Genomic DNA, 21,907 nt, shown 5'->3' on the forward strand with positions numbered 1-21,907 from the left:
TGGCCAGGTCGCTGTTGCAAATGAGAACTTGTTCTCAACTAGCCTACCTGGTTAAATAAAGTATATGGAAGTATATGATGTTCAGACTGGTACTGTGTATAGGAAGTATATGATGTTCAGATTGGTACTGTGTATAGGAAGTATATTATGTTCAGACTGGTACTGTGTATAGGAAGTATATGATGTTCAGATTGGTACTGTGTATAGGAAGTATATGATGTTCAGACTGGTACTGTGTATAGGAAGTATATGATGTTCAGACTGGTACTGTGTATAGGAAGTATATGATGTTCAGACTGGTACTGTGTATAGGAAGTATATGATGTTCAGACTGGTACTGTGTATAGGAAGTAAATGATGTTCTGACTGGTACTGTGTATAGGAAGTATATGATGTTCTGACTGGTACTGTGTATAGGAAGTATATGATGTTCAGACTGGTACTGTGTATAGGAAGTATATGATGTTCTGACTGGTACTGTGTATAGGAAGTATATGATGTTCTGACTGGTACTGTGTATAGGAAGTATATGATGTTCAGACTGGTACTGTGTATAGGAAAGCAGTTTCCCATTCATTCCTCAAAGAGAGCTTTTGATCACACATCTTTGACTGCGTGTCTCCCTTTATGATATGATTTGAATGCAGACTGCGTGTCTCCCTTTATGATATGATTTGAATGCAGACTGCGTGTCTCCCTTTATGATATGATTTGAATGCAGACTGCGTGTCTCCCTTTATGATATGATTTGAATGCAGACTGCGTGTCTCCCTTTATGATATGATTTGAATGCAGACTGCGTGTCTCCCTTTATGATATGATTTGAATGCAGACTGCGTGTCTCCCTTTATGATATGATTTGAAGCTTATGCTGCCAGTGGAGGGAGAAAAGTTTCATTCTGAGACTTGCAACAAGCCATCATGATGCTTCTGCCTCCCTGTTTGACTTCCAAGGTAGCACCATTCACACAGCCGAGCACACACACACACACACACACACACACACACACACACACACACACACACACAGCTGAGCAGCCAGCGCTCTGTGCTCGTGGACTCTTTGCGTTTGAAGTGGGTGCATTGGAAGGTTTAGTCCCTGTCAGAAAGCAGCGTGAGTGTCTAACATCAAAGCTAGAGCCGCTTTCTCCGCTTAACACCAAACCCCTCTGCTGGCAGTGTGATAGTGGCGGGAGGGGAGGGGGAGGGGAGGGCGGGGGGGAGGGCGGGGAGGGAGGAGGGGAGGGAGGAGGGGAGGGCGGGGAGGGAGGAGGGTGGGGAGGGAGGAGGGGAGGGGAGGGGGGAGGAGGGGAGGGAGGGGGGGAGGGGAGAGGAGGGAGGGAGGATATGCTCCCTCTGATATCTGCATTCTCACTGGAGCATACTGAGGAGAACTAACTGTGTTTTATCTGTGGGGTTTTTAGGTAACCAATCATCATCACAAGTTCCCTAGAAAAAAAGGCTTTGCATTGCTTTTTATTATGAGCTGCAATTCTTAGCTGTTTTTTTTTCTCCAACCTTTATTTAACTAGGCAAGTCAGTTTAAGAACAAATTCTTATTTACATTGACGGTCTACCCTTGCAAAACCCTCCCCTAACCCGGACGACGCTGGGGCAATTGTGCGCCGCCCTATGGTACTCCCGATCACGGCCGGTTGTCGAACCAGGGTCTGTAGTGACGCCTCTATAGCACTGAGATGAAGTGCCTTAGACCGCAGCGCCACTCTGGAGCCTTGGAGGAGGAGTTTTTGCTGGTTTCCATTGTCTCACTTTTTTTTTTAGTATGAAATACTAGGAAAGCAGATGCAGGCGAGGGTATATTTGTTTTACGATGGGGTGAATGATGTCAGATGTGCCGTGTGGAGGTGTAAATGATTTTCCTCTGCTTACTTTAGAAACATTTCAACCATAGCACGCAAGGTTTGGGGGGGGGGGGGTAGATGTTTCCTGTCAAGCATTTCCAAATTTAATTTTGAGAGAGTACACAAGGTGGTCATGTATTGGCACGTCTCGTGGTTAATGGAGTAATGTTGTTTCCATTATGAGTTCTGTCATATTATCTGTTTGCTTGACCCAAAACAGTATCTTTTTTTCTGTCTTGGGCTGTTGTTTCATTGGACACATCTTGTCTGTATCCCAAATGGCAGCCTATGCTTGTCTGTATCCCAAATGGTAGCCTATTCCCTACATAGGGCACTACTTTTGACTGTAGACCTACGGGATATGCTTCTCTAAGTAACTATATTAAAATCAATAACCTTGACAGATAATGAAACCATTGGCTTTCATGGACTTAATTGAGGTTTTTCACAAAAATCTAAGCAGAAGAATCTTGTAGAAATTGCTTTAAATCTTTTACAGTAATGTTTCTAATTTATTCTGAATGTTAAACCACATTACGACTTGTTTGCCAGTGGAATACAGTCGGTAATCCGTCTTAGGCCATTTTGGAAGGGTGGGGCAGTTTCCCCACGGTTTCCATTGATGCACGTACATAGTTTGCTCAAAGGTCAGGAAGTAGGGATGTTAACGGTTAACCGTTAATGGATTAGCAGCCGGAAATCCATTTGACCGGTCATTGCTTATTGGTCTATAGGTTAATTAGCATACTTTTGTGGAATTAAGTTGGCGCTCGTGTATTTCTGTTAGTCGTCATTAGGATTGCACATTTTGGGGAATATTCTGAGGTGGAAACTTTCTGTGGGAATTAATGGGAATGTGGGAATTAACAGGCATATATGCAAATTAATATTAATACCATTTAAATGTAGATGTTTTTTTTTATTTGGATATATTTACCATATCATATGGAGACAGAAACATAAACCTTTTACCTCATAAGTATATATAATTGCAAATGATTACATCCTTCCAATAGAAATTAAAATAATAAATGTAGTTACGAATTGAACTTTAATTAAATGAGTTGACTCTTCACATGGGATGATTTCACTGAACAACAAAAGAAAGGGAATATTGAATGATCCCCATTGATCCATCACATCTCCCAAAAACGTTTTCAACATACATCTGTAAAATGAAACTAGAAACTAAAGCTTTGGGTGTCTTCCATGTCTTCTCCCTGGACCTCCTCAATGTCCACCTCTTGAACATAAGACTCTGAGGCCTCATCTTCACTGTCACTTTCCAACCTTGTTGAGGATGGCTCGTTGTCAGGCTCAAAAAGCCACAAATTTGCCTGGATGGCTGCTAATTTTTCAACCCTTGTATTGGTCAGCCTATTGTGTGCTTTGGTGTGTGTGTTCCCAAACAAGGACCAGTTGCGCTCTGAGCCGGCTGATGTTGGTGAGATTTGGAGGATGATGGAGGCAACAGGGGAAAGAGATCCTCAGATCCACAAAGTCTCTGGCTGATGAGATATGTTTGCACGACTGCAATGTTGTATCTCCATCCCAAAGCCCTTGCTTGGAAGTGTACTTCGCCAGACTGCCAAGAACCTTGCCCTCATCCAGGCCAAGGTGGCGAGACAAGTTAGTGATGACAAAATAGGCATTGTTGACCTCTTCACCAGACAGGATGCTCTTGTCAGCATACTTGGGGTCCAACATGTACACTGCAGTGTCTATGGGCTTCAGGCAGAAGTCTTCAGGCTTTTTGATACATTTCAGAACTGCAGTTTCCTCTGCTTAGAGCAACAGTGAAGTGGGCAGGGCAAGCAGAGTCTGAACATCAGACAGGATGGCATTGTTTCCCTCAATCAGTGCAATGGCTACTGCTATAGGTTTCAGGAGTTTCAGGCTGCTTACCACTCTCTCCCAAAATACATCATCCAGGAGGATCCTCTTGATGGGGCTGTCCATATCGGCAGACTGTGATATGGCCATTTCTTGGAGAGACTCCTTCCCATCCAGGTGACTGTCAAACATGATGACAACACCACCACAAAAGGATGTTTGTGGGCAGCTTCAATTTGGTACTCTTATTCTTCTCACTTTGCTTGGTGAGGTAAATTACTGCTATAACTTGATGACCCTTCACATACCTAACCATTTCCTTGGCTCTCTTGTAGAGTATATTGATTGTTTTCAGTGCAATGATGTCCTTGAGGAACAGAGTCGATGCATGAGCAGCACAGCCAATGGGTGTGATGTGAGGATAGGACTCCTCCACTTTAGGCCAAGCAGCCTTCATGTTCGCAGCATTGTTTGTCACCAGTGCAAATACCTTCTGTGGTCCAAGGTAATTGATGACTGCCTTCAGCTCATCTGCAATGTAGAGACCGGTGTGCCTGTTTTCCCTTGTGTCCGTGCTCTTGAATACTAGTTGAGGGGTGGAGATGATGTAGTTAATTATTCCTTGCCCACGAACATTCGACCACCCATCAGAGATGATTGCAATACAGTCTGCTTTCTCTATGATTTGCTTGACCTTCACTTGAACTCTGTTGAACTCATCCAGCAAATGAGTAGATAAAGCATGTCTGGTTGGAGGGGTGTATGCTGGGCGAAGAACATTCAGAAATCTCTTCCAATACACATTGCCTGTGAGCATCAGAGGTGGACCAGTTGTATACACAGCTCGAGCAATACATTCATCAGCATTTCTCTAACTTCGTTCCTCCATTGAGTCCAAAAAACTTCTGATTCCAGGAGGACCATGAGCTGTTGCTATCGATAAGGTGTCTGATTCATCATTTTCACCTCGAATAGAAGTAGAGGGACTTTTGCCAGAGGTTGCTTGTTGTGAGCACTGAGGGAACTTTATGCACTTGGCCAGATGATTCTGCATCTTTTTTTGCATTCTTCACATATTATTTGGCACAGTATTATACACAGCTTTTCCCTCTACATTAGCTGCAGTGCAATGTCAGATAGTGCCCGTGGCATTCTCCTGTAAAGATTAGAAAAAAGCGAGTAAAAAAAACAAATACAATTCCATGTACAGATGAATAGTTAAGCAGTTAGATTAAACAACTCCTTTGTAAGATAAATGTTTTAAAATGAAACATGTATGGAAACAGGTGAATTAACACTCCACAGTCAGCAGGCTCAAGCAAGCTAAAACCCACATGGTAGCAAAAACTAACTAGCAGAAATTGTTAACAAGTTGGAAATGATTTAAACACACTTTGCCGTAGGCTACTAGTTAATAGTTAAACAAAAAATAATGTATGTCATAAAATATATTCACCCCACCCAGTATTGTAATCAAAAGCAACCCTAGTCGTCATGCATTTTTAAGTATCACACGCACAGCATACAGAGCCAAGTTTGAGGAGTGGAATAGCCTACCATATGTCAGGCTACTGGAGTGAAGTCTGCTGTTGGAAGCCCTGTCATTGAGGAACAAATAGCAATTCTAAATGCGATCGCGTGTTAAAAACGTTGGAGGCCACAAAGAAATAAGAGCTTTTTCAAATGTCTTCATCTCAGCTCGTAAAGCGCGCCTCCCATTCGCCATTCAGATGCATAGGCTATAGCCTGCCTACCATTGACTATCAGCACATCACCCACCACTGAGCTTGGGCAGTATAATTGTTTGAAACCTGAACGTTTTACTCTACTTCAAATAAGGAGGCATGTCCTACCTCGATTCAAAGTAGCCTTTGTGAAAATCCATCCATAGAAACATATAGGCAATTATTATTAAATCCATTCCTCATACCATTAATCTGCATTTCTCTCCTGTTCTATTGGTTTTTATATCATCTTTCTTTCATTGTCCAGAAGCCAAAGGCACAATCCTAGTCATATAAGCAAGCCATCATGGTAGTTGCTATTAGATTAGAATTTTCATCTCTGTTCTATGAAACCGCTCACATTAGGTTTGCTGTTTAGAACTGTGCTTTCCCCTAATTGCATTTCGGTTTAATGTTTGAAAATGATGTTATATTTTATGCGTCATTACAGGAGTTTCATGTTCAATAATAGGTTATAGCATTTTGACTGTAAGACTGTAGGCTTGCTATTGTTGCATGTCTCCATTTAAGCTCTTAAAGAAACATTTCCGGTCCTTGTGTGCATGCATAGTATCAGAGAGGAAGAGGCGAAGCAAGAGGTATCACTCTCGCCGAAATAAGTCCAACGTGTTTATATGGGTTTATTTTGGGCCTAAGCTTGTCGCCTGTCTTTCCGCCTTTTGGACGACTCCCATTGTTAGGGCGGAAACATAAGCTTCTCGTCACTATATCTCTGATAGTATTTTCTGTTGGTTATGTCATTTTACTGTTTGGGAAATATGTAACAGTTTCTTGTCCAGTTAATTAGTCGCCAGCAAAATTGTCTGAAATTTGCACCCTCACCAGGAAGGCATTTTCCCCCAGCCAGCTCAGAGATAGAAGTCACAATCCAGCATGTGTCAGGTCTGCACACATGAACACGTCAGAGAGACGTTCTTTAGGTTAACTGATGATATGACTGGGTATCCAGACTCACTCGCACCCTGTTTCCAAATTCCATTGATTGATAGGTTTACTACACTCATTGTGTGCTCCCTCTCTGGCCTCCAGGTCACCAGGCTGTTCGTTATGGTGCACACCTGTCACGTGCGTGTCATCAGACTCACCTAGACTCCATTACCTCCCTGATTACCTTCCCTATATATGTCACTCCGTTTGTTTCCTTCCCCAGGCCTTCTGTTCCAGTGTCATATCTGTGTGTTGTTTGTGTTTCTTGTTTTGTATTTAGTTGCATTTGTCTATTATAACACTCACTCCCTGAACTTGCTTCCTGACTCTCAGTGCACTCGTTACACTCATGTAAAATGTCATTATTAATAATCACATTAACACAAGGACCACCATAGGCCAACGGCCACCAACGTTTGATTTTGTAAAAGTAAAAAATATACATACAAAAAAATCTGTCCTGCTCTTTCCCTGACTTTTAAAAAATGTTTTTATTTTACACCTCTTATTTGTCAGATTAAAATGAAAAAAATCACAAACAGAAGAGCCTTTGGACCTGTTTTTTTCACACATACTGTATTCCTAACTTAAAAACCTCTTAAAGGATCAGACCCTTTAAAAAAATAAAAATCACCTAAAATTACATACCCAAATCGAACTGTACTGTAGCTCAGGATCTGTGCAAGGTATGCATATACTTGATACCACTTTAAGTTTTTGGAAATGTGAAATTAGGAGAATATAACACATTAGATCTGGTAAAAGATAATACAAAGAAAAACTGTGTTTGAAATGCATCTTTGAAATGCAAGAGAAAGACCAAAATGTAATATTCCAGGTTAGGCGCAATTTAGATGTTGGCCACTAGATGGCAGCAGTGTATGTGCAAACTTTTAGACTGATTCAATGAACCATTGCTGTTCTGTTCAAAATGTTTTATCAAGACTGCCCAATATGCCTAATTGGTTTATTAATACATTTTCAAGTTCATAACTGTGCACTCTCCTCAAACAATGGCATGGTTTTCTTTCACTGTAATAGGAGAAATAATGACAAATGGATGAATGAGCAATAATTGTGCACCTTACTTCACAATTGAATTTAAATTAGGCCAAACTGAATGATGAGGGTGAAGAGGTTGATTTAATTTAGAACAACAATATTGTAAGAATGAGTTTGTTTTATGACTATTTATCAGTGTTGGAGCTCATGTTAATAATTTGACTGGGCACGATTGATACCATTCTCTTTGACAAAGCTGTTACAGGACCTTTATTTAACATGGCAAGTCAGTTAAGAAGAAAATCTTATTTAAAATGACGGCCTACTCCGGCCAAACCCAGACGACGCTGGGCCAATTGTGCACTGCCCTATGGGACTCCCAATCATGGCTGGATGTGATACAGCCTGGATTCGAACCAGGCATCTTGCACTGAGATGCAGTGCCTTAGACCACTGCGCCACTCGGGAGCCTATTACTAATCACATTTATTGTAAGGGAAACGAAAACATGCTATGTGTTGCAGTAGGCCTTTAGAATAATGCAAAACATATCCTTGACTCTATCCAACTTGATGAGCAGGAATTAGACGATGCCAGTCAGCCTGCACAGCCGGCCCATTGAAACTATACCAAAACTAATTTCACACATAAGAGTTAGCCTATAGACAAGATTACATTGACAATAATCTGATGAGTGACAATATTAGGGAAAGGAGCATCACTTTATCAAATCCTCCTTCAGAGTCACATGCAGGTAAAATCATTTAGATTTCTATATAGTATCAGAAAGATCACATTCTGCTGTTTCTATGACCTTTGTCAGCTCTATTTCCAAATGTAACTTTTTCCAAGAATAACCGTGCTGTCCATGCATTTAGCACATGATCACTTGTGCGGCAGCATTGCTCTGGCTACTAAGCAAAAAACTAGTAACATAATAAACTTAACATTTTAAATATGCTATTCTGTCATCCATGGATGAATGGGTGACAGAAACCGGAATCATGTATAAACTGATAATGGTGCATGTGACTTCAGTGAAATGAATGATGAGGAGGTTCATTGAATTTGATTGATCTGAATGATAAGGATGATTTGAATATTAGAACAATAGTGTAATTATGATAAAGAATTGTGGGCGGTATCACAACTCAGGATAAGACCCAGATGCAGACACAGGAGGTAGATGGTTTGGTTCTCAGAATATTTATTATCACAAAGGGTAAGGCAAAATGGCAGGTCGAAGGCAAGCAGAGGTTCATAATCCAAGGCAGAGTCAACAAGGGACAGAATGGCAGACAGACAGTCAGTGCAGGCAGAAAGGGAAGACTAAACACGGGAGACAAAGGGATGTTTTCCAAGAATAACCGTGCAAAGACAAAGGTTTAATCCTAGACACATGGAAAGTGGGATGTATACGGAGGGTACGGGGCAACAGAAGATGGAAAGTGGGATGTATACGGAGGGTACGGGGCAACAGAAGATGGAAAGCAGAGAGGCTAAGGACTTTAGAGATGGGAATGGACCAATTAAACAAGGTCAAAATTTAAAAGACTCCACCCGGAGGGGCAGATCACAGGTGGACAGCCATACCCTCTGCCCGGGGAGCTGGGATCCCCCTCTTCCAGGTACGCCAACAGCGGTGGACGAACATCTGGGCTGAGAGTATGCTGACCTCTTGCTCAGGGAAGAGCAGGGGTGGGTTACCCAAGGAACACTTGAAGCGTGAGAGTCCAGTGAAGGAGCTGGGAAGGGAGATACGGGCATACTCCACCCACACAAGTTGCTGGCTCCAGGTGGTGGGGTTGGCAGAGATGAGGCAGCTAAGAGTAGTCTCCAGGTCCTGATTGGCTTGCTCCGATTGGCTGTTGGACTGGGGATGAAACCCGGAGGACAGGATGGCCGATGACCAAATAAGGGTGCAGAATGCCTTCCAGAAGCTGGACAAGAACTGAGACACCCCGATTGGAGACCATGTCGACCAGAAGTCCATGGATCTGGAAGACGTGCTGGGCCGTCTCCTTGGCTGAAGGTTACTTGGGAAGGGGGAATGAAATGTGCAGCTTTGGAAAACCTATCCACCACAGTAAGGATGGTGGTGTTGCCATCTGACGGAGGGAGACCAGTGACAAAGTCCAGGGATATGTGGGACCAGGGGCAATGAGGAACAGGGAGTGGTTAAAGTAGGCCAGCCGGAGCTTGCCGCTGAGTCTTGTTCTGTGCGCAAACAGTGCAGGATTTTCTGCCCCTTCAAGCCAGTGCCTCCACTCCTCCAACGCCATCTTGACCACCAGAAGTTAGATTTCCCACATCATAGTTCCTCTCAGTGGAATTGAGACGATGGGAATGCGCAAGGATGCTGTTTTTGGTCCTGGCAAGAATGCTGGGACAGGACGGCCCCCACTCCAATGTCCGAAGCATCAACCTCCACCACAAACTGATGGGACAGGTCCGGATGGATTAGGATGAGGGCTGTCGTGAAACTGTGCTTCAGGTCCAGAAATGCCCCCGGTCAGCAGCTGGGGACAACATGAACAGAACCTTGGGAGAGGTGAGTGCAGAGAGGGGGGAGGCCAGGGTGCTGTATCCCCAAAATAAAGTGGCTGTAGAAATGAGCAAATCCCAGGAAACGTTGCAACAGCACTCTGGATGTGGGTTGGTGCCAATCCACCTCCGCTCTCACCTTGTCAGGATCCATCTGAATGTTCCCTGCAGCGATGATGTATATCAGAAAGGAGATAGTGGAATGATGGAACTCTCATTTCTCCGCTTTAACAAACAGCTTGTTCTCCAGAAGGCACTGGAGGACTTGTCGGACATGGAGAACATGCTCTTGAGCCGACCGGGAAAAGACAAGGATGTTGTCGAGATGGACAAACACAAACCAGTTCCACGTGTCACGATTGAACATCGTTGCACAGGGCCTGGAACACTGCGAGAGCATTGGTCAGACCAAACGTTATAACCAGGTACTCGTAGTGTCCGATAGCTGTGTTGAAGGCTGTCTTCCACTCGTCTCCTTCCCATATCCGAACCAGGTGATAGGAGGTCCAACTCCGAAAATATGGTTGCCCCCTGGAGACGCTTGAAAGCCGTGGAGAGGAGTGGTAGCAGGTAATGATTTTTTACCGTTATGTCATTGAGGCCTCAGTAGTCGATACACGGAGCAGGGTTTTGTTCTTTTCCACAAAGAACAACCCTGCGCCGGCTGCTAGAGAGTCCTCAATGTATACCTCCATGGTCTTGGTCTCCGGGCCAGACAGGGAATAAAGCCAGGTGGTGTGGTGCCCGGGAGGAGGTCAATGGTGCAATCGTAGGGTCGATGCGAGAGATTTTGGAGAGATTTTGACCGGTCACCCCACAGCAGGATAGCGTGGAGAGGGTAATGGTAATGAGTAATAGGCTGAGTAATGGTAGTTTGGAGACTCCCTGTATTGCCCACCAGCGTACCTGTACCTACTGATGAGCCTAGTCTTTTACTGGACAGGTGGCTATGTAATGTCCTGTAGTACCACAATACAGGCAACTGTTGGAGCTCAGCCTGCTTAAATGTTCACTAGGAGAAAATCTAGCTCTGCCCAGTTGCATGGTCTCAGGAGGAGACGAGCTGCCAGTCCCCGAGGGGGCTCGGGTGATATCAAATTCTCTCGGGAATGCAGGTGTCGGGAACTTCCAGGGTTCTTCGGAGGCAAGGGAGAAACTGTGTATGAGCGAGTGTGGCTGACAACAGACAACCTCACCCTCCTGCGTTCCCGTAGGCGCCCAGTGATCCTTATAGTCAAGGCTATGGGGGAGTCGAGGTCCCTGGGTAACTCCCAGGCTGCGAGTTCATCTTTGATTCCCTCCGATAATCCGTGAAGGAAGGTGTCGAACAGGGACTCCGGGTTCCAGGCACTCTCGGGGGCCAGCATGCGAAAGTCAACCGTGTAGTCTGCTTCACTGCGTGAGTCTTGACGCAGACGAAGTAGCTTCCGAGCAGCCTCTCTCCCAGACACCGGGGAATCGAACACCTTCCTTACATCCGCCACGAAATCCTCCAGACTGTCAAACGACGGATTGTTGAGTGAGCGCCCTTCCAAACATCAGCGTTATGAGATACTCTATCTTCGGCCGATCCAAAGAAGGCTAGGCTGTAGCTCAAAGATGAGGGAGCACTGGAAGAGAAATGCTTGGCAGGTTCCAGGATCTCCAGCATAGTGCTCCGGAGGAGGTAAGTGGGGTTCTCGGGAAGCCTGTGTAGGCTTGGGAGAAACATCGCTAGTAGCGAGGTTACTGAGTGCCTGGGAGGTTTCCGTTGTGGCTTGCTACAGTAATGGGTTGAACATATGGTCATGTTGTTCCTCCAAGGTATGGAGTCCCTCCATAAGGTTCTGAAGTAGCTCCTTGTGTCTTCCAATGGGGGCTCCTTGCAGGGAGATGTTGTGGAGCTGGCCTGAGCGTTGTGGAGCTGGCCTGAGCGTTGTGGAGCTGGCCTGAGTCTGCTGGGTTCAGTCATGGCCAGTTAGTACTATCACGACTCAATATAAGACCCAGATGCAAACACAGGAGGTAGATAGTTCGGTTCTCAGAATATTTATTATCACAAAGGATAAGGCAAAAGGGCAGGTCGCGGGCAAGCAGAGGTTTGTAATCCAAGGCAGAGTCGATAAGGGACAGAACGGCAGGCAGGGTTAGGGCAGGCAGAGGTTCGTAATCCAAGGCAGAGTCGATAAGGGACAGAACGGCAGGCAGGGTTAGGGCAGGCAGAGGTTCGTAATCCAAGGCAGAGTCGATAAGGGACAGAACGGCAGGCAGGGTTAGGGCAAGCAGAAAGGTGTAAACCGGGAAGACAAGAAAACAAAATTAGTGCGAAGGCAACACATGGAAAACACTTTGGGATGAATACACAGGGGATAATGGGGAAAATGGGGGGTGGAGACAATCACAAGACAGGTGAAACAGATCAGGGTGTCACAGGCGGTCTACTTCCTTTATTATGAAAGGCTGGAAATTGTACACAATTTCCCCTCTGAGAGTCAAATCAGACAATGAGGTCAACATACTACAATGTGTGTTGTTGTCAATGGCAAGCTGAACTAAATAAATGGACGCAGAATTTAGATGATTTGGAGTCAGATGTAGGATCAGATATTGAGCTTGAAATCGACGTTGCTTATCTAGAGTCTTCATTTGATTCTGATGTTGACATCGAACCTCCACCTCCGATGCCTGAGCCTCGCCGCAGAAAAAACAAAACAGAGCCAACTGCCACGGTGAGACAGGAGTCTGGGAGGAATGACGCTGTTTGGGTAGAGAAGAGTGATGAATGTATGTGACATGCAGATGTTGCATCACATCTGAGATTGTACTGTTGTTCATGAGCACAGAAAAGAAAATCGTACATGGGACATGTCTAAGGATGAACTCTAAGCAGTGATTGCCCTCTTGCATGTTTGCGGTGCGTACGGTGGAAAGAACATGGATGTGGAGTCATTTTGGTCTGATAGGTGCAACGCAACCCCTTCAAAGAGATTATGCGACACCTGCGGCAGGTGCACACAAAACAAGGCCCATGAAAACCATGTGCAGTGCAATCGATCTGTTTGTGGGGCTTGCTCACACAAAGCCCCGAAGCTGTGCGCTGACTGTGGACCCAAAGCATAAATGCTGTGGACCCAAAGCATTTAAGAATATAGAAAATAGTTTCACCTGTGACCTGGATGGTTATATTATTATTTATTTATTTATTTATTATTATTATTATCTTTTTAGTTTCTACTTTGTTAAAATAGTTTATAACTCTACTAATGGAATCTACAAATAAAGTAGATCAAATGGATTACACTGTAATGGTTTTATTGGAAGGGAAACGAAAATAAGCTATAGGTCAACATTTTTCCTAGGACTTTGTGGAATTATACAAAACATATATCTTATATTTCCACAAATATTTCTTCATGCAATTAATCCTTTATAATAGTTGATGCATTATTTATCAAGCGTTTGGCGCCTATGTTTGCTGTACCTTGCGGGTTGATGCATATGCTGAAGGCGACGCCCAGCATAGTTCTCTAACGGGTACTTCTAGGCATAAAGGCGGTGCTAGTGTTTATCTCCATGTAATATCACTGATTTGTAAGATTTATGGTCTGTCTATCAAGAACTTCCAATTCTACTCCAGCGGTTGTCTAATGTAATGAATAAATAATAATAATACATTTCAATTATAACATGCTTTTAATTGAAAGACAATAGCAAAGTGCAAAGTATGTTGGCCAAATTCCATGTTGTTATAGGTGTCTAGTTGCAATCAGTTTGGTTAGTTCTGGCTCAGCCCTGGTCCATTCCCCAGGGGTTAGTGTGTAGTTGCAGTCAGTTTGGTTAGTTCTGGCTCAGCCCTGGTCCATTCCCCAGGGGTTAGGGTTTAGTGTGTAGTTGCAATCAGTTTGGTTAGTTCTGGCTCAGCCCTGGTCCATTCCCCAGGGGTTAGGGTTTAGTGTGTAGTTGCAGTCAGTTTGGTTAGTTCTGGCTCAGAACTTGTCCTTTCCCCAGGGGTTAGTGGTTAGTGTGTAGTTGCAGTCAGTTTGGTTAGTTCTGGCTCAGCCCTTGTCCATTCCCCAGGGGTTAGTGTGTAGTTGCAGTCAGTTTGGTTAGTTCTGGCTCAGCCCTTGTCCATTCCCCAGGGGTTAGGGTTTAGTGTCTAGTTGCAGTCAGTTTGGTTAGTGCTGGCTCAGCCCTTGTCCATTCCCCAGGGTTTAGTGTATAGTTGCAGTCAGTTATGTTAGTTCTGGCTCAGCCCTTGTCCATTCCCCAGGGGTTAGTGTGTAGTTGCAGTCAGTTTGGTTAGTTCTGGCTCAGCCCTTGTCCATTCCCCAGGGGTTAGGGTTTAGTGTCTAGTTGCAGTCAGTTTGGTTAGTGCTGGCTCAGCCCTTGTCCATTCCCCAGGGGTTAGTGTGTAGTTGCAGTCAGTTTGGTTAGTTCTGGCTCAGCCCTTGTCCATTCCCCAGGGGTTAGGGTTTAGTGTCTAGTTGCAGTCAGTTTGGTTAGTGCTGGCTCAGCCCTTGTCCATTCCCCAGGGGTTAGTGTGTAGTTGCAGTCAGTTTGGTTAGTTCTGGCTCAGCCCTTGTCCATTCCCCAGGGGTTAGTGTCTAGTTGCAGTCAGTTTGGTTAGTTCTGGCTCAGCCCTTGTCCATTCCCCAGGGGTTAGGGTTTAGTGTCTAGTTGCAGTCAGTTTGGTTAGTGCTGGCTCAGCCCTTGTCCATTCCCCAGGGGTTTGTGTGTAGTTGCAGTCAGTTTGGTTAGTTCTGGCTCAGCCCTTGTCCTTTCCCCAGGGGTTAGTGGTTCGTGTGTAGTTGCAGTCGGTTTGGTTAGTTCTGGCTCAGCCCTTGTCCATTCCCCAGGGGTTAGTGTGTAGTTGCAGTCAGTTTGGTTAGTTCTTGCTTAGCCCTTGTCCATTCCCCAGGGGTTAGTGTCTAGTTGCAGTCAGTTTGGTTAGTTCTGGCTCAGCCCTTGTCCATTCCCCAGGGTTTAGTGTGTAGTTGCAGTCAGTTTGGTTAGTTCTGGCTCAGCCCTGGTCCATTCCCCAGGGGTTAGGGTTTAGTGTGTAGTTGCAGTCAGTTTGGTTAGTTCTGGCTCAGCCCTTGTCCTTTCCCCAGGGGTTAGTGGTTAGTGTGTAGTTGCAGTCAATTTGGTTAGTTCTGGCTCAGCCCTTGTCCATTCCCCAGGGGTTAGTGTGTAGTTGCAGTCAGTTTGGTTAGTTCTGGCTCAGCCCTTGTCCATTCCCCAGGGGTTAGTGTCTAGTTGCAGTCAGTTTGGTTAGTTCTGGCTCAGCCCTTGTCCATTCCCCAGGGGTTAGGGTTTAGTGTGTAGTTGCAGTCAGTTTGGTTAGTTCTGGCTCAGCCCTGGTCCATTCCCCAGGGTTTAGTGTGTAGTTGCAGTCAGTTTGGTTAGTTCTGGCTCAGCCCTGGTCCATTCCCCAGGGGTTGGGGTTTAGTGTGTAGTTGCAGTCAGTTTGGTTAGTTCTGGTTCAGCCCTTGTCCTTTCCCCAGGGGTTAGTGTGTAGTTGCAGTCAGTTTGGTTAGTTCTGGCTCAGCCCTTGTCCATTCCCCAGGGGTTAGTGTGTAGTTGCAGTCAGTTTGGTTAGTTCTGGCTCAGCCCTTGTCCATTCCCCAGGGGTTAGTGTCTAGTTGCAGTCAGTTTGGTTAGTTCTGGCTCAGCCCTTGTCCATTCCCCAGGGGTTAGGGTTTAGTGTCTAGTTGCAGTCAGTTTGGTTAGTGCTGGCTCAGCCCTTGTCCATTCCCCAGGGGTTAGTGTGTAGTTGCAGTCAGTTTGGTTAGTTCTGGCTCAGCCCTTGTCCTTTCCCCAGGGGTTAGTGGTTAGTGTGTAGTTGCAGTCAGTTTGGTTAGTTCTGGCTCAGCCCTTGTCCATTCCCCAGGGGTTAGTGTCTAGTTGCAGTCAGTTTGGTTAGTTCTGGCTCAGCCCTTGTCCATTCCCCAGGGGTTAGTGTGTAGTTGCAGTCAGTTTGGTTAGTTCTGGCTCAGCCCTTGTCCTTTCCCCAGGGGTTAGTGGTTAGTGTGTAGTTGCAGTCAGTTTGGTTAGTTCTGGCTCAGCCCTTGTCCATTCCCCAGGGGTTAGTGTCTAGTTGCAGTCAGTTTGGTTAGTTCTGGCTCAGCCCTTGTCCATTCCCCAGGGGTTAGGGTTTAGTGTCTAGTTGCAGTCAGTTTGGTTAGTGCTGGCTCAGCCCTTGTCCATTCCCCAGGGTTTAGTGTATAGTTGCAGTCAGTTATGTTAGTTCTGGCTCAGTCCTTGTCCATTCCCCAGGGGTTAGGGTTTAGTGTCTAGTTGCAGTCAGTTTGGTTAGTGCTGGCTCAGTTTGGTTAGTGCCCTTGTCCATTCCCCAGGGTTTAGTGTGTAGTTGCAGTCAGTTATGTTAGTTCTGGCTCAGCCCTTGTCCATTCCCCAGGGGTTAGTGTGTAGTTGCAGTCAGTTTGGTTAGTTCTGGCTCAGACCTTGTCCTTTCCCCAGGGGTTAGTGTTTAGTGTGTAGTTGCAGTCAGTTTGGTTAGTTCTGGCTCAGACCTTGTCCTTTCCCCAGGGGTTAGTGTTTAGTGTGTAGTTGCAGTCAGTTTGGTTAGTTCTGGCTCAGACCTTGTCCTTTCCCCAGGGGTTAGTGTGTAGTTGCAGTCAGTTTGGTTAGTTCTGGCTCAGACCTTGTCCTTTCCCCAGGGGTTAGTGTTTAGTGTGTAGTTGCAGTCAGTTTGGTTAGTTCTGGCTCAGACCTTGTCCTTTCCCCAGGGGTTAGTGTGTAGTTGCAGTCAGTTTGGTTAGTTCTGGCTCAGCCCTTGTCCATTCCCCAGGGGTTAGTGTGTAGTTGCAGTCAGTTTGGTTAGTTCTGGCTCAGCCCTTGTCCATTCCCCAGGGTTTAGTGTGTAGTTGCAGTCAGTTTGGTTAGTTCTGGCTCAGCCCTTGTCCATTCCCCAGGGTTTAGTGTGTAGTTGCAGTCAGTTTGGTTAGTTCTGGCTCAGCCCTTGTCCATTCCCCAGGGTTTAGTGTGTAGTTGCAGTCAGTTTGGTTAGTTCTGGCTCAGCCCTTGTCCATTCCCCAGGGGTTAGGGTTTAGTGTGTAGTTGCAGTCAGTTTGGTTAGTTCTGGCTCAGCCCTTGTCCATTCCCCAGGGGTTAGGGTTTAGTGTGTAGTTGCAGTCAGTTTGCTTAGTTCTGGCTCAGCCCTTGTCCTTTCCCCAGGGGTTAGGGTGACCTCTGGCCCTTAAATTAGCTTTCCATCAGTCACACAGTACACACACACCACAGCATAGCCACGGGAAGTAGGGGTGCTGAGGGTGCTGCAGCAACCCCCTGGAAAATCTGAATTACAATCAAATGTTCAGAAGCATATATATTATATACAGTTAAATACATATTTTTCAGTATTCACCCCCCCCCCCCTCTTCCATCCATCCCTATAGAGAGAGGAAATGGAAGAAAGCGAACAGAGGAAGCCGACACTAGTGAGATCTGTGTGTGACTGTCTACTGCATGGGTTTAAAAGGGATTCAGCCCCTTGGGCTGCATTTGATCTTCAACAGGGTCCGGAGGGCCACACTGAAAACGTGTTATATTTCCTCTGTGTCAAAATGTGCAAGAAATAGTCCTCCATCTATCGTTTTGGGATTTTCGATGTTCCTTGACTGTCTAGATTTAATTTCAGTGATTTATTAGCAAGCTGGACACAGTCAAGAAACTGTATTCATGTAAGTCCATTATTTATTTACTCAAACCACCCACGGCCAGATTGGGACCCCCTTGTGGTCCGTCTGTTTGACACCCCTATTGTGTGTAGTGATGCCTCGGCAGTGTGATGGTAGATGCAGGAAGCTGGTTTTATGTGTCTCCCTGTCTGCTCTCTATTGAGGGCTAATGGCCATGCACTGTGATGGACGGCTATTGTTGGTGACATTTGATTTACTTTTCTGTTCGTCTTGCCCCCTCCTCTCTTCCTCCCTTTTCCCCCTTTCTCTCTCTCAATTCCTTCTATCTCTCTCTCTCACTCTGTTTCTCACCGTGCTTTCTTCCTTTACTTCTATTTATCCCCTCCTGCTCTTCCCCCTCCCCCTTCCTCCTCCTGCTCTTCCCTCTTCCTGCTCTTCCCCCTCCCTCCTCCTGCTCTTTCCCCCTCCCTGCTCCTGCTCTTCCCCCTCTCTCCTCCTGCTCTTCCCCCTCCCTCCTCCTGCTCTTCCTCCTCCTGCTCCTCTCTCATCCTGCTCTTCCCCCTCCCTCCTCCTGCTCTTTCCCCCTCCCTGCTCCTGCTCTTCCCCCTCTCTCCTCCTGCTCTTTCCCCCTCCCTGCTCCTGCTCTTCCCCCTCTCCCCTCCTGCTCCTCTCTCCTCCTGCTCTTCCCTCTCCCTCCTCCTGCTCCTCTCTCCTCCTGCTCCTCTCTCCTCCTGCTCTTTCCCCCTCCTAATCTTGCTCTTATCCCTTCCTCCTCTTGCTCTTTCCCCTCCCTCCTCTTCCTCCTGCTCTTCCCCCTCTCGCTTCCCCTACCTTCTCCGTCCGAGAGACAAAGACCCCAGCCGCCTCCTGTTTCCATCTCTCTCATCCCCCTCTCTCTGTCATTCGGAGGCAGTCCGTCCGTCGGCTGTGTGCGTACACTTGGCTCACACACACACACACACTCTGTCTCTCCATAGTCTGAGAAGTAAGGCTACTGTGTTCTACATGGCAGGATATTGTCTTGGTTAAGGCCAGTAAAGGAGGTAGTGGATTGCATGTCGCCGAGGCAACACATTGTGTATTAATTAGATCCGTCCTTCCGGTCTCCTGGCTACTGGTTTGGCTTTTCTTCTTTAAATGGAAGGACTATATCACGGTAAGGATGGCTATTTTTGTCTTGCTGCTCTGTTCTGCGTGGTGTAGGCTACGCTGCTACGGTTCGACCCTGCTCTGTTCTCGCGTGGTGTAGGCTATGCTGCTACGGTTCGACCCTGCTCTGGTTTATGCTAGGCTAGCTTGCTGAATGGAACAGCGTTTACAGTAGTATTTTCCTGTCCCCTCTGCACTGGTGTGTGTGTGATATTTCTGAACTCCTGTTATCTGTGTTGCTCCTGTCTTGCTAATGGCAGCCAAGTCATAAGGCCACAGCATGTGGTCAGAAATGTATTACTTGGACAATTAGCAGAGTATTTAATTAGCTTCATTTTTAGATCCATTTATTAGTGTGGTGATGATAATAGTACATTATTGTATTGATTGATTATATCAGCTCTTCACCCAATCATACCATCTGATGTGTAAAACATTGTCTCTATTGACTTGTCATACTACATCTGGGAAAGGGCTTTACACTGCAATCCATAGTCGTTGTATTCACTCACTGACATTCTGTACAGTACTACATGTAGCCTTGATGCATTCCACTTCACAATCCGATGTTCATTTCTTTCTTCATGTCTATTACCTTCTGTTTCTGTCAGACTGCTAATGGCTGACCTAATGGCTGAGACTAAGGTTGTGTTCCAAATACACCCTAGTAGTGCACTATATAGGCTAAGGCTTAGGGTGCCATTTGGGACAAACGCCTGAGACACAGAACTGTCGACCTGCAGTGTCTGTTCAGTTCCTGATCCAAGCTGTAGATAATCATGTGTCAGTCCCAGTGATAAATGGCCCTGGTCACTGCTGGGTAGTGTGTTCATGTGTGGGAGTCAGGAGGGAGGGAAGAGGAAGGAGAGAGAGGGGGAAGAGGGAGGAGAGAGAGAGGGAAGAGGGAGGAGGGAAGAGGGAGGTGAGAGAGAGGGAAGAGGGAGGAGAGAGAGAGAGAGGGAGGAGAGAGAGAGGGAAGAGGGAGGAGAGAGAGAGGGGAGAGGGAGGAGAGAGAGAGGGAGAGGGAGGAGAGAGAGAGGGAAGAGGGAGGAGAGAGAGAGGGAAGAGGGAGGAGAGAGAGAGGGAAGAGGGAGGAGAGAGAGAGGGAAGAGGGAGGAGAGAGAGAGGGAAGAGAGAGGGAGGAGGGAGGAGAGAGAGGGAGGAGGGAGGAGAGAGAGAGGGAAGAGGGAGGAGAGAGAGAGGGAAGAGGGAGGAGAGAGAGAGGGAAGAGGGAGGAGAGAGAGAGGGAAGAGGGAGGAGAGAGAGAGGGAAGAGGGAGGAGAGAGAGAGGGAGAGGGAGGAGAGAGAGGGAGGAGGGAGGAGAGAGAGAGGGAGGAGGGAGGAGAGAGAGAGAGGGAGGAGGGAGGAGAGAGAGGGAAGAGGGAGGAGAGAGAGAGGGAAGAGGGAGGAGAGAGAGAGGGAGGAGAGGGAGAGAGAGAGGGAGGAGAGAGAGAGAGAGAGAGAGGGAGGAGAGAGAGAGAGAGAGAGAGAGGAGAGAGAGAGGGAAGAGGGAGGAGAGAGAGAGGGAAGAGGGAGGGAGGGAGGAGAGAGAGAGGGGGAGGAGAGAGAGAGGGAAGAGGGAGGAGAGAGAGAGGGAGGAGGGAGGAGAGAGAGAGGGAGGAGAGAGAGAGAGAGAGGGAGGAGAGAGAGAGAGAGGAGAGAGAGAGAGAGAGGGAGGAGAGAGAGAGGGAAGAGGGAGGAGAGAGAGAGGGAAGAGGGAGGAGAGAGAGAGGGAGGAGGGAGGAGAGAGAGAGGGAGGAGGGAGGAGAGAGAGAGAGAGAGAGAGGGAGGAGAGAGAGAGGGAAGAGGGAGGAGAGAGAGAGAGAGGGAGGAGAGAGAGAGGGAGGAGAGGAGAGAGAGAGGAGGGAGGAGAGAGAGGGAAGAGGGAGGAGAGAGAGGGAGGAGAGAGAGAGGGGAGGAGGGAGGAGAGAGAGAGGGAGGAGGGAGGAGAGAGAGAGGGAGGAGGGAGAGAGGGAGGAGAGAGAGAGGGAGGAGAGAGAGAGGGAGGAGGGAGGAGAGAGAGAGGGAGGAGAGAGAGAGGGAAGAGGGAGGGGAGAGAGAGAGGGAAGAGGGAGGAGAGAGAGATGGAGGAGGTTAGGGATGACAGGCGTTCAACAATGTTCTTCCTTCGGCGGTGGTGCTGGTGTCATCTCTTTTTTTAGTTTTTATCAACTTCCTCATCCATAATTCATCCATAAATATTTATTTATTTCTTTCCTCTCTTAAAATGTTTGTGAAATTTGCGAAACAAGTACTGTTTGCCAAGGCCTTTCTGTGCCCTCTGCACTTACCATCTTAACGAACATTACCACACATTCATAATGTATGGCCCCTTTAAATAGATTTATGTTAGTGATATTCAATTGGTGGCAAAAGGTGAAGGAAAGCGTCCAATGTTATTGCTAATGCCATTTCTATGACTGTTAGAAATCCTTAGGAGATCAAGCCTTTAAGTCGACCAGTTCATTAGCCATGTATAGTGGTGCCAGTTATGATGGTAATTCTAGTATAAATTCAGTAACGTAACGGCATTAGATCTGGGCAACCTCCAATATTGCCAACCGTGCGCATGGATGAACGTGTGCCGCATGTCTACTGGGCCTGTGTCTGCGGTGCAGTCATGCATGTCCACTGGGCCTGTGTCTGTGGTGCAGTCATGCATGTCTACTGGGTCTGTGTGTGTGGTACAGTCATGCATGTCTACTGGGCCTGTGTCTGTGGTGCAGTCATGCATGTCTACTGGGCCTGTGTCTGCGGTGCAGTCATGCATGTCTACTGGGCCTGTGTCTGCGGTGCAGTCAGGCATGTCTACTGGGCCTGTGTCTGCGGTGCAGTCATGCATGTCTACTGGGCCTGTGTCTAAGGTGAAGTCATGCATGTCTACTGGGCCTGTGTCTGTGGTGCAGTCATGCATGTCTACTGGGCCTGTGTCTGTGGTGCAGTCATGCATGTCTACTGGGCCTGTGTCTGTGGTGCAGTCATGCATGTCTACTGGGCCTGTGTCTGTGGTGCAGTCATGCATGTCTACTGGGCCTGTGTCTGTGGTGCAGTCATGCATGTCTACTGGGCCTGTGTCTGTGGTGCAGTCATGCATGTCTACTGGGCCTGTGTCTAAGGTGAAGTCATGCATGTCTACTGGGCCTGTGTCTGTGGTGCAGTCATGCATGTCGTTGACCTTGTTGCATGCTTTACTTTTATATGGTGT

General features: G+C 46.7%; 1 protein-coding gene across 12 annotated transcripts in view; it reads left to right on the forward strand.

Annotated features, from left to right (window-relative positions):
* LOC139373815 (focal adhesion kinase 1-like) overlaps positions 1 to 21,907 on the forward strand; it is a 229,214-nt gene that overhangs the window by 39,025 nt on the left and 168,282 nt on the right. For 3 of the 12 annotated variants that reach the window (XM_071114843.1, XM_071114846.1, XM_071114847.1), the window contains exon 1: positions 18,613 to 18,709. The exons of the other annotated variants lie outside the window; for them this stretch is intronic. In XM_071114843.1, coding sequence (XP_070970944.1) covers positions 18,691 to 18,709 — 19 coding nt within the window. In that variant the 5' untranslated portion in view covers positions 18,613 to 18,690. Of the gene's footprint in view, positions 1 to 18,612; positions 18,710 to 21,907 lie in introns of those variants that run through there. 12 annotated transcript variants of the gene reach the window in all.

Source organism: Oncorhynchus clarkii, chromosome 18 (assembly GCF_045791955.1).
Source record: "Oncorhynchus clarkii lewisi isolate Uvic-CL-2024 chromosome 18, UVic_Ocla_1.0, whole genome shotgun sequence".
Taxonomy (NCBI): domain Eukaryota; kingdom Metazoa; phylum Chordata; class Actinopteri; order Salmoniformes; family Salmonidae; genus Oncorhynchus; species Oncorhynchus clarkii.